Source organism: Sardina pilchardus, chromosome 4, assembly GCF_963854185.1.
Source record: "Sardina pilchardus chromosome 4, fSarPil1.1, whole genome shotgun sequence".
NCBI classification, from domain to species: domain Eukaryota; kingdom Metazoa; phylum Chordata; class Actinopteri; order Clupeiformes; family Clupeidae; genus Sardina; species Sardina pilchardus.
The window spans coordinates 31,063,948-31,077,201 of NC_084997.1; the positions used below are offsets into that span (position 1 = coordinate 31,063,948).

At 41.2% G+C, this 13,254-nt stretch overlaps 1 protein-coding gene across 1 annotated transcript; it reads left to right on the plus strand.

Moving 5' to 3' along the window:
* The first annotated feature begins 1,473 nt into the window (after positions 1-1,473).
* LOC134078974 (zinc finger protein 501-like) lies at positions 1,474-3,022 on the plus strand. Its single transcript, XM_062535138.1, has 2 exons — positions 1,474-1,687; positions 1,796-3,022. Exons 1-2 carry the CDS (start codon positions 1,474-1,476, stop codon positions 2,779-2,781), a joined length of 1,200 nt encoding a protein of 399 aa, XP_062391122.1. The 3' UTR covers positions 2,782-3,022.
* Positions 3,023-13,254: the final 10,232 nt, after the last annotated feature.

The window sequence follows — 13,254 nt, forward strand, 5'->3', positions numbered from 1 at the left end:
CGCTATGCACCAGTCAACCCATTTATAAGAAAATAGGCTACAGGGATTTTCCACGACTAATTAACAGAAACAGCCATTACAAATAGAGCCTCTTTGGCTTCTGGTAAGGAGTAGTTTACCTGACCACTGCCTACATCCACATACCCATAAATTTGATTTCCAGAAAACTCCATTTGTTTCCGTATGGACATCTCATCCATCATGAGTGCACAGATGGTATCTTTACCAATTTTTTTGTTATCTTCCACATTGCACATAAGTGCCTTAAATGATGCCTTTGTGAACCCTGACTCAGCATCCACAGCGCTGTACCAGGTTCGGATGGTTTGAGGGTGTGGCAAAAGATCGACGGACTGACGCACATACTCGTAAGCCTTTGCAGAATAAAAGTGCAATGTCCTGGCAAAAAAATTTAAAGGGTAACTGCACCCTAAAATATGTTTTTTTTTTTTTTTTTAAAGCTGTTGATTGATTGAAAATACTCATAAGTGGTGAACTATACTATTACCAGGGTTAATACTGACAAAAACGTGTTTCTCGACAAAAGTTAAATTTCGTATGATTTTGTATTGGAGATATTGCTCTCCGCGCCCTCTAAAGGTTGAAACATGACATGGCATGTTGGTCCAAAATACTATTGGAATGCTGACGTTGTCCTGCACTTCTCGTCCAACACTACGTCACCGGGTCGTTACAAAGTAGGAATAAAACGCCCCAACACCTGCTGCCCTGATTAGCATACCTGTGATAAGCCATTGTCTGCAGCACTCATTCCCAGATTGACACGAAATCACCATGGTTGATTGGCTACAGCAGGGCTGCACTCCCTTCCAAATTTCAGAACGTCCTGCCCATTTTGAAAACCTTTTTCAGAAATGTGAAGTGGGTGGAGTTCTGGGGTGAAGTTACCCCGCGTTCACACTGTCCACGTCCGTCGACGGATCTCGGAGGTTGTGTCTGCCATATGTGTATTTGCATACACCCGATCTGATTGGCTGACGAATCTGTCGCTGCCTGAAAAGTTGAACATTTCTCAACTGGGTACTTTGTTTGGCGTGATTTCCAATACTTCTCTCTTGAGTATCTTTGACCCAAGCGGTCCTGACAGAGTTACACTGGAAGTACCCAAGGGGTTAATCATAGTAAGTTCACACCACCACCCATCCCCCTACTCTCCTTTGTCTCTATAGTTTGAATAATGGCCATGGCCGTCTGAGCACCATCAGACGTGTGAAGAGTGCCCATGCCTATGGAGTTCCCACCCACATAAGATTTGCATTCCAATAGCCTTGCAGCTGATTGGTTGGGTATGAATTCTAGGTACTAATTGGGCAGACAGAAGGACTATATTATGAACACAACAGACTGGGGTCTCAATACTGAAGTCACCTTTGGTAAACTCAACTACAGGACTACATCTGTCTTTGTATTGAAGGACTATTGATGCCATTACTCTCTAAATTGACATTTGAAATGTCAGGATCTGAACAGCTAACGGCAGTAAAGAAGGAGAGTGAAGAAGAATTTGATGATTTCCTACAAGAGTATCTGTTTACAACTCAGAAAGAGAATGGAGAACCTGAACTGGAACATGAATGTAAGACTGAAATATTCATGTCATTACAAGAAATTAAAAAGGAAGACATTTCTTCAGATCTTCGTGATGACACAGAATATTTTCTAAGAGGTGAGTTTCTGAACAGCTGGTGTTATGTTAAAACAAATGCAAAACAAAATACAAATACATAAAACCTGAAAATATTTTATTGTAAACACTCGATTTGCTATGTTGTAGGAGACATTCAAAGGAATCAAGCTATTAAATCAGAACACAGGAAGGAAAAGCACTCATGTAGCCAGGAGACGTCATACCAGAGATTATCACAGGAGTTGGAAACCAGGAAGGAGCTGCTCACTGGCCATCAGAATACTCATTCTGTTGACAAACTACATCAATGTTCTCAGTGTGGAGAAGCCTTTATTAACGAGTACACTCTTAAGGAACATCAGAGGATCCACACGGGAGAAAAGCCACATCAGTGTTCGCAGTGTGGAAAGGCCTTTACACAAAAGGGTCATCTCAAGATACATCAGAGGATCCATACAGGAGAAAAGCCACATCAGTGTTTGCAGTGTGGAAAGGCCTTTACACAAAAGTGTGATCTCAAGATACATCAGAGGATCCATACTGGAGAAAAGCCACATCAGTGTTTGCAGTGTGGAAAGGCTTTTACACATAAGAACAATCTTCAGGCCCATCAGAGGATCCATTCTGGAGAAAAGCCACATCAGTGTTCACAGTGTGGAAAGGCCTTTACACAAAAGCGTGATCTCAAGAAACATCAGCTGATCCATACTGGAGAAAAGCCACATCAATGTTTACTGTGTGGAAAGGCCTTTGCACAGAAGTTTAATCTCAATCTACATCAGAGGACCCATACTGGAGAAAAGCCACATCAGTGTACTACATGTGAAATGACCTTTAGTCAAGACTCCAGCCTCAAAAGACATCAGAGGATCCATTCTGGAGAAAAGCCACACAAGTGTTTGCAGTGTGGCAAGGGCTTTACTCAGAAGTTGTACCTCAAAGAACATCAGAGGGTCCATACTGGAGAAAAGCCATATCCGTGTCTGCTGTGTGGAAAGGCTTTTACACATGCAAATAATCTTACAAAACATCAGAGGATCCATACTGGAGAAAAGCTATATCCATGTTCACAATGTGGAAAGGCCTTTACTCAAAACTCTTCTCTCAAGAGACACCTAAGGATCCATACATGAAAAGACAAAAGTACTCTCAACGTGACAGGACTTTAGCACAACTTGCTAAATTGAAAACACCGGAACCCTCTGGAGAACTGAGTGACAATTTTATGTGATTTTTTATCTAAAACAAAGAACGAAGTGAAATGTCAGGACACCACATCAGTGTCAGTGAGGGAAAGCAATTATTACAATATCTCACCTCAAGATGAGACTAGATGATCCCTTCTGAAAAAAGAAAAACTGATAACTGATTGAGTGATGCTACCAATTGTGCATGGATTTCTAGTGGAGTGTGTTTTTACTTTGAAAGGTTGACCTCATGCTTTTGTCTTTGTAGATAATGTTGAAGCCATTAAAAGTTTGGCAAAGTCATGCCAGCACCCTGAACCTCTTTGTCCTTGTTTATTATCGTACTGCCATCCTACTTCAGTAATGGTGAATGTCAAAGTTCATAGTGGCCACATAATGTAGAGGTACTATCAGACACTTACAGTGGGTACGGGTTGAGAATGCACCTTCTCCCGCGGGACTCCCGAAGAGATCCCGCAGGCCGTCAAGCCGATTTTTTTCGAGGCTAAGGCAATGTACCCAAACAACCACCAGGTGGCAGAAAGTTTCATCCCGCATTTCAAAATGATGAAGACCGCATATCCGTCAATAGTCGACTCCTTAATCTCATTTAATCATTACAATGAAGGTGATGACTGGCGAAATTATTCAAACGACGTTTCAATGAACCATTGTTGAAATTAATGAAAATGGTTATAGAAAATCGCCTACAGCCTAACGCCGACACAGCTGATTCTTTGATTGATTCTAAGCTGTTTTGATGTAGGGGATGGGTAAACTGGCGCGCTACAAACATGCTACCAATCAAATGTAATATTAGTAGGACTAGCCTACTTAGACACTTTAGTCATAGGCAACGTTGCCATGTTAATTTGGGCTAGAAGTGCTTGCTTGTGGTGGCGCTCCTGTCCGCTGCTTCTCCCGAATTGTGTGGCAAATTTGTCAGCAATCAGCTTAAATGTCAAATCATATTTATTTCTCTTTGTCGCCATGGTATTGGGGGAAACGCGGAGAAACGAGATGGTCAGTCCTCGTATTTTTTCTTCGCGTTTCGTTATAAGAAATATATAAGTAATGTAATGGTCAATTTGCTGCGCAATTGACCAAGCAACCGCGGACCGACAGAAAAAGAAAGCAAACGTTGCTGCGGAAATGCTTGCTAATTTGATGTGTTTAAACGTAGAGCCATACAATTAGGTGTGTCTGTTATTATGATAATTTTCGAGCATAACTGGTTGTCCATAGCTCAGTGACAGGTTTTAATAGCCTTGCCATAAGCACTGCTGCAGGTGCTTCTTTTATTATGCGGTTAGAGCATAAGCGCTTACTCATATAGACTATAACTCAGGGACAGGTGCAAAACCACCAACTGGGATGGATCGAAGGGCAAGCAAGCACTGCCACACAACGTGAAGGCCTTTGTGTTGTCAACACTAAGCAGAAAGTTTCCTACGATGGGGAGAAGTGGCCGCAAGGACTGCATCGATAAGATCAACGAATAGCCTACAGTAATGTTTTACAACCCAGCTGGTATCCGCTGTTCATTCCGACATATCCCCACTCGGCGGTAGGCCTAGGCCTATTTAACTTTTTTTTTTTTTCAAACAACGTGCCATTCCGACATGAGGTCATTAATAGGCTATTAATGTCATAACTATTAGGCTATCATTAGGCTTACTATGCATGGCTGTAGGCAGCTATGAGGACACTGAGATCTGGACCTCATCGGTTTTGAGAGCTGGAAATACATGTGTTTGCTAAATATCGGTTGTTGTGCATGTTGCGTTCGCGACTCGGGGAAGTGAAAGCAGTTCTGTAAAGACATTGCAAGTTTTCATGGCGATCATCTGCGCCGCGCCGCGCCGCGCAGCTGTAGCTGATTGTGAAAGCCGATTGGAAATACATAAGTTTAGAGCGAACGTTTCAACTATGTTTGCCATGGTAGACAAAAACACTCAAATAAAACAATAGCCTAACAAATAACTGCATGCGTAATGGACACGGCTCTAAATCCTAAATAATTGTCGAGGTTCGCCATTTGGTAATATGACCTATCCTTACTGACAATATTTGGATTGGACAATTTAGATTGAGCACAACTAAAGTTGCACGAAGGCAAAATACAGTCCTAAAAGCCTATTGGGTCATTCCACGCCAAATCAACCAGAGCCCACGCACTTGCGTCTCAAAAAAATCTGAAAAAAATACCATGTGTGCCTATGTTACCCAGGAGACACTCTGTAAAATGTTTTTGTGCTAAGATCAATACTTTTCAAGTAACAGCCAGTTTTACAGGGGGAGGGGGGTGTCAAATTTGTTCTACCTCTTTTTTTTGTCAAAGTTCACAAGCTCATTGCTCAAGAACTAGAATCTGTAGGAGGCTCAAATTTTGCAGGCTGGTGCATAAATAGGAATAGTATGCAGTAAAATCACCACGAGTAGTCTGGATGATCCTGCATGGTCATAGCAGTCCCTCAAAGTTGATCAAAATTTTATTGGAGTTCTTGGCTGGGCTCTGTTTAGGCTTACAGAAGACATATTTTTACTCAACATAGGCTCTTGATTTTTTTTCTCTTATTGAGATCAATAGAAACACTCTCCGAAAAAGCAATGAAGAGAAAAGAAAATCCATCAGGGACCGAACAGCAGACCTCACAAGTTTGAAAAATAATTTTGGATCTCATATTCAGAGCACCCTAACACCTTGTGGGAATATACAAAGATTTTTTAAATATTTTTTTCTATAATCTGCATTACCTCTTCTTTTTAAAAACACCAATTTGACTTGTCTTATGTGAATCTTTCTTTTTCATTTTCCACCCTAAACATGGACAACATGCACCATTGAGATCAATATGTTTTGTCCCCACCCGGCAATTTCAGTGATTCAGTGATTTTAGTGGCACCTAGTGGTTACTCTATACAAAACAAATCTCTCAATAGATCTCTATGGTGCATTTTGCCCTTGTTCAGGGTGGGAAATGAAAAAGAAAGATTTGCATAAGACAAGTCAAATTGGTGTTTTTAAAAAGAAGAGGTAATGCAGACTATAGAAAAAAATATTAAAAAAATCTTTGTATATTCCCACAAGGTGTTAGGGTGCTCTGAATATGAGATCCAAATTTATTTTTCAAACTTGTGAGGTCTGCTGTTCAGTCCCTGATGGATTTTCCTTTCTCTTCATTGCTTTTTCGGAGAGTGTTTCTACTTATCTCAATAAGAAAAAAAACCCAAGAGTCTATGTTGAGTAAAAATGTGTCTTCTGAAGGCCTAAACAGAACCCAGCCAAAAACTCCAATAACATTTTGATCAACTTTGAGGGACTGCTATGACCATGCAGGATCATCCAGACTACTCGTGGTGATTTTACTGCATACTATTCCTATTTATGCACCAGCCTGCAAAATTTGAGCCTCCTACAGATTCTAGTTCTTGAGCAATGAGCTTGTGAACTTTGACAAAAAAAAGAGGCAGAACAAATTTGACACCCCCCTCCCCCTGTAAAACTGGCTGTTACTTGAAAAGTATTGATCTTAGCACAAAAACATTTTACAGAGTGTCTCCTGGGTAACATAGGCACACATGGTATTTTTTTCAGATTTTTTTGAGACGCAAGTGCGTGGGCTCTGGTTGATTTGGCGTGGAATGACCCTATTCTATATAGCCTGGCCAATATTGTAGATGTGCAAAAGCAGCATTTGCGTGCGTGCTTGCCGGTGAGGTGTAGCCTACAAAAATGAGCATAACATCTGATTATTAAAGTATGGCTATAGGATATAGGCTAGAGAAGAGTTGGTTTAAAATTCAAGTGTAGTAAAAAAGTTTGTGCACATCCCCGGTCAAGGTGCAGAACAAGAGTAGGCTAAATCATAAAAAATGGAAAAAGGTTTGCACACTTGAAATCCTTCTTTTTTGATTTGATTTTATTTTCTTTATCACAAAGGAATGACGTTTCGACCGTGTGGTCTTCTTCAGATTAAAATTCAAGTATGTGCGCTATTTAACCCCTCGAGACCGACTGCAGTCTGCTGACACAGCCAGACGACTCTCCCAACCCATTCATTCGTTTTGGCCGATATAACCCATTCATTCGTTTTGTGCGTATAGATTCCTGCATGCTGCATTACCGTGACCCTTAGCCTACCTTGTGGATGATTTTTTTCTCATTGGAATACAGCAGGACAGAATGCCTTTTATCTAACAAACGCAAAAGCTGAGATTGTTGGAAGGACTAGGCTACTCAACAAACTTGTTTTTTGTTTCTGGGAGATCTCGTTATCGTTTTGGATTGTCGGATTTTTATACTTATTGTTTGGACTTATGGACAATGAACTTTGAGGGGTGGTTGTTAGTGCTTTACAAAGCTTTGTGTTAATAAGTGTCGGTCCTCCTATCCTTCAGCTCACTGCGCGATGCAGTTGCGCATAGTGGCCAGCCACGAAGTCATTAACTGTTTACGACACAATACATGATATTTGTGTTTTTCGTTTCTTAGATTTAATGCATGTTTGACATGTAAACAGGCCTTCAGTCCGTTAACTTAAGGCCTTCTTTTGCATGGGGTAATAACCTAGGCTATTATGTGCGTAGTGGCTGCATACTCTTGATTATAATAAGAGGCAAATTGTTACAGGACAACTTAAACTGACTTCCCCAATGCTTCCCCGCAGCACATTACATTTTAATATAGGCTAATATAGGATGAACAAAGTCTATGGACTTGCTATATTAAATCCAGTAGCCTAATAATTCTATGTGCCACGTCTTTTTACGATTTCGCAAGTGATGTAGTAGGCTACGTTTAAACATCGACAAACGTCTGTGAGACTACCCATTTCATGAAGAGCAATTGTCTTGTGCGATCATTCCCCCTCCCCCACACTTGTCTAACCAGTTCACTAGACATTATAGCCTACCTATATGCGGCATTGAGGACGATTGCCTCCCTTCCCCCTCTCTCTCGACAGACACTTCCTGACACTAGGGCTCGGGATCAAGACATCAAAACTTCGCGGGCACAGCCACATTGGCAGCTTCACTCCTTAGTTTACTATGGATTACTATGGATTTACTCCCGCCTTTTAGTGTGTTCCTGTTACTTAGTTTTTGCCTTCTTGGTAGTATGTTGCTGTGTAGTGGGGTGTAACAGTGCAACCCACGATCGCAAGAGGAAAAGAATAAATCGCTACTATATTTCTGCCAGAGATGGGGGACTCGAGTCTAGTGACTTGACTCGAGTCAGACTTAAGTCGCCAGATTGAGGACTTGTGACTTGCTTGATCAACAGTGAGAAAAGACTTGACTTGACTTGGACTTGCTACTCATGACTTGAGACTTGACTTAGACTTGCATGCAATGACTCGACAAGTCATTGCTGTCTTGGTTAATTGGTGAGTAATAATAATAAAAACTATTTTCGATTGGATATTTCCTGTTGCATGTGGGCGAACCTGGCAACCTCTCTACTAGGTGCTAGGTGACGCGCCCGCCATCTACAGTAGAGCGGTCGGGGTTTAGAAGATGGAAGCTGTAACCAGTTATAACATTTGGATTTAAAGACTATTCAACTCAACAAAAGAAACGATTCGCCGAGTGCAAGGTGTGCAGCGCAAAAATACCCGACACATTCAGCACCACGTCAAATTTTATCCGCCATTTCCGACTACACAAAGAAAAGTAAGAAACGTCTCTAGCTAATTTCACATTATTTTTTAATCTAACGTTAGCTGGCAGCTAACATCCCATGTCCATCAGTCAAACGTGACAAGAGCTTACTGTTTACATCACATTAAGTTTTATCATGTTTCACATTGATCCCGCCTATCAAATAACAGACTATTTGACTGAAATACGGTAGCCTATCTGAAAATCACTCAGAGTGCGCAAACCTCCTCCAAGCGAACACATCACCTCCTCTTGCATCCATCCATAACTTTTTGAGTTATCTTGCGAACAAGCAAACATATACAGACCAACCAACAAACCCCGATAAAAACATAACCTCATTGGTGGAGATAAACACTTCGAAACGGTCTTTGTCCCGACGCACATAATTGTTGACATTCTCGATAATGTCGAGGGGAAGCCGAGACAAATCATGCATGACTGCAAGTAGCCCTAGGCTAGGCTACTTCTTTGCGTTGGATGAGAGGCTACAGATGTGATGGATGTTACATCACATCTGTACTCTCACCATGGACGTTAGGAAATGTTTATTCTTAAAAATGGAGTGGGAGCATACAGTAAATGCATTGAATATGAGGCTATGTTGCACTAACTGGTTTTCAGTTTTGTGCTATTATTGAATGGTGATTTATGTGAGCCCTTTGCACTGAAATTAATACTTTTCACTCATGTGGCTGTAAAATACTTGTATTTGTTGTTAGGGAATGTATAGGCCTATTAAAAATGCATTTGAGCATGAAAAAAAGGAATTGTATATACTGTATGTTATATACATTTAATTCTTATTCAGAATTATTTTGTAGCTTCTCTCATGTCAGATGTGCGAAAGTGCGCAGCCACATTTGGCCCTCTGATGGTGATGATAAAAAATTGTTGCCCATCCCTGGTCTACCACATCAATGTAGCTGTTAGTTTGTTAGCGCTAGCTGCTTTTATTTCTGTTAAATCATTAAGTATAACAGCCAAACAACATGCACAAACCCTATTACTGTAAATGTATGTATAAGTAGGCTATATGAGAGATGTATGACATAAATGAGAAATGGGCCACTTTCAAGAGTAAATCGTAGTATATCACATAGAAGTGTCTCCATTTCATTTCCGTATGGTATTTATTAATGAAATATTATGCAATGAAAACATGAGCTAAACACACACACACACACACACACACACTCTCTCTCTCTCTCTCTCTCCCCCTCACACACACACACACACACACACACACACACACATTCACAACATACAGTATGAGAGAGTGAGGCCTTTTTGAAGGAGTAGTGGACATAGAAGTTGTATTTGTTCAAGTTCATTCCTTCTTTTAAGATGGTTGTCTTCCAGCTTATTATATGACTTGACTTGTGACTTGCTTGACCTAAGCTATGACTTGACTTGACTTGACTCGACCTAAGCTATGACTTGACTTGACTTGACTCGACCCTCACAAAAACGACTTGGGACTTGCTTGAGACTTGAAGGTTAAGACTTGAGACTTGCTTGAGACTTGCATATGTGTGACTTACTCCCATCTCTGATTTCTGCTTCTTGTCTTGTGCATCTGAATGAATGGATATTACGTTCAGTGCGCTACCAAATGGCGGCGATATTCCTAGAATGCAAGGCGTGTGCCCGAGCCCTATTATGTAAATGTAAAACATGTGTGTGTGTGTGTGTGTGTGTGTGTGCGCGCTGAACCACGAATTCACATATTAACTTTTCTTTTCAGCAGACATCGCAATCATAAAAAAATCGCAAAACGTTTTAATAAAATAATGCCTCTTGTCTTAATGGGTTCCGGAGGTTCATAGAGTAAGTTGTGAACCCCGGTCGCTGACGTATGATTAAGATGCCTCAACCAGTTACGCCACAGTTCGAGTGTCAACCTCTTCGCACTTAGCCAAGAAATATAAAGGATTCAGTCAGTAGAGTTCATTTATTCGCGGCATGCACTTGAAACGCCGATCAAAAGTTCTGACATGTTAAACTGACGTTAGTCATTAATTCACCACATGATAAAATGCTGTTATATTGACGCACAGTAGCCCACGGTAGTCTATGTCTATCTCTGAATCAACATGAACATGCATAACGAGATCCATATATTCTAAGTTGCTAGAAACTTCTTTTGCGGAGCTAGGCCTACTGGTCGATGTTACAATGAATCACCCTCACTGCCCTATCGCATATCTGACCATTCATTGTTAATGTTACAAAATGCGCGATCTTCTCCATGCATGTAGCCTACGGTTATAAGTAAAGTGACATGATAGGCATGTAGGCATATTAAAGATATTTCTGTTAAATACATTTTATTTTCAGTTGTCAAAAGTGGTGGGGACAAAATCTGTGATAAAGTGCTGGGTAAGCTACCCAGCGTCGCCGGTTAAAATGAACATGCCTCCGTTTTAAAATAGCCTATAGGCCTACACATTTCTAAGTATTCCTAGCATAAATGTAGACTAAATGTCCATCTTGTCCATCTCTTTCGTCTTCGCCTTGACAATAATAGCCTACTCACGGAAATGCGGGCTTGTAACCGTAATGAATTAATCTAAGGTTGCCTATCGAGTCTTTCAGGTTGAATTGAAGGCTTCTAAAACCATTTACATTAATTTCAACAATGGTTTATTGAAACGTCGTTTGATTATAATTTCCCCAGTCATCACCTTCATTTTAATGATTAAATGAGACGGATATGCGGAGCATTTCTCTCCCTCTCCATTGACCAAAACGTTGCTCTGGCATCTCTGCTGGACTGACTGAGTTATAGGCTACGTCGAGTGAGAGAGCCAGCTGTGAGGTAGCCTACGCTGTAAAACATTCGAAAACTCTGAAACTGCAATCTGACATGCCGAGCGTGATGTCTCTTTTCTCTGCTTGTCACCAGCGCGGTGTCTTCGGGTTTTTCCGTGTTTTCCGGTATGAGCCGAACCTTCATTTTATTAGGGCGGTCTTATGTTGCCCCCTTGCGGTTGCACTTTTAATTAAAGTCCCGATGCTTCGGGAGTCCCGATGTGCGGGAAAGAAAGGAGCATTCTCAACCCGTACCATCTGTACAAACATAATCAAACATACAAATCTATATTTAAATGTGTTCTGACTCACAGCATTTGAGGAACTCGATGCAACTAGATGCAACTAGATTGTCAACAAATGAACACCCCTTTTATAGCCGGCAATAGTGTGTGTGTGTGTGATACTTCATAACTAGTAGTGGTGGTGAGATTATATTTGATCATTGGTGTGCCTTAGCCCCCTTAGAACATGGCCTATTTTCAGGACTAGACCAAGAGAATGAAAGATGATAAAAATCAAGCATTCCGTGTTAGTTCTGGCAGGCCGTGAAGTCAAGCCCGCCGTCAGCAGTCACTTTCTTATTGGCTATGCCAAACCCAGCCCACATCAGCTGATCCGCTCAGTTGATTGTTCCATTAGGCGAGTTTGTGATGGTGCAGAACTGCGCAGCACAAGATGCACATGGTTGAAAATCTGTCCACGATGGTCTAGATGGGTGTGTTTACGACTCGGCAGTTGCTATCACATGGCCTTAACTTATCGCGGGAGCAAGGCGGAGCAAGGTGGCTGCTAAGCAGCGGCGCCGCAGCTCTCTAGGTACTGCGGAGCCTAGACCCTGCCTTCATGACGTCAGGACTTTTCCCTAATTGGCTTTTACATCCCTGACGTATGTGCAGGTGTTTAGATGCCTCTTCATATCCACAAGGGTCCATGCCTCATGCAGGGTTGCCAACTCTCACGCTCCCGCCGTGACACTCACGATTTCAGCATCAATCTCACGCTCTCACGCAGACACAAGAAATGTCACGCCAAAATCCATTCTTCTTTTTCTTCAACCCGTTCATAATCAGTTGGTGACTAGACCGCAGCAGAGCATATTGTAGACAGAAGACGAACTTAAGGCATGTATAGGCTCTTTAGATCAATAACAGGTATAGGTCTAATATCTGTCTACAACGTTCCCAGCGCAGAGAAATTATTTGCGGCGGGTGAAGTTCAAAATGTATGAATTTAATTGCAGCGGAAACAAAAAAAAACTTTCATGTTCGAGACGAGCGCAGTGAAATTGAAGGATATCTTGGCTATCTGTCCAACGACACAATAAATTGCTGTTCTGCGATCTCAAAGAACAACTGCTTGACAAACGCAAACACTCATGTTTTGCCTTGCAAGTGGACAAGGCCACTGACAGTAACAAAGGTGGTTTAGTTATGTCCGCTGGCCATCGTAACAGGGGTTATACATTTCACAGTGTTCTCCCTCAGTATCTCATCTGTCTTATATTACATTTTTAGCCGTGTGTGACTTGATCCACTTGGCCATTTAAGCCCCTCAATTTAGTCGCCTTTTTCATTTTTGACAACTTTTGGACATATTCTAAGGGATCAATAAAGAGTAAAAATGGGATATAACATTTTTATCCTGTTTACAGGATGGCAATCCGATCCCTCAAACAGAAAAAAAATGGGTTTAAACCCCATCTTGTCCTTTCAAGAGGTTCATACAAATCAAACCAACACCTCCTTTTTCTAACCACAAATCACCACATTTTTTCTAACTTCAGACATGTAGGCCTACTGAGGGGATATTAAAATGGACAGGTCGGATCTACCACATTCACATGGTCTACAAAGTGGCATACTATTGCAGGAAAAAATAATTGTTGGATTTGCATTTCATCTTGTCCTTAAAAAAAGGCAATAAAATTGGTATTTTTAG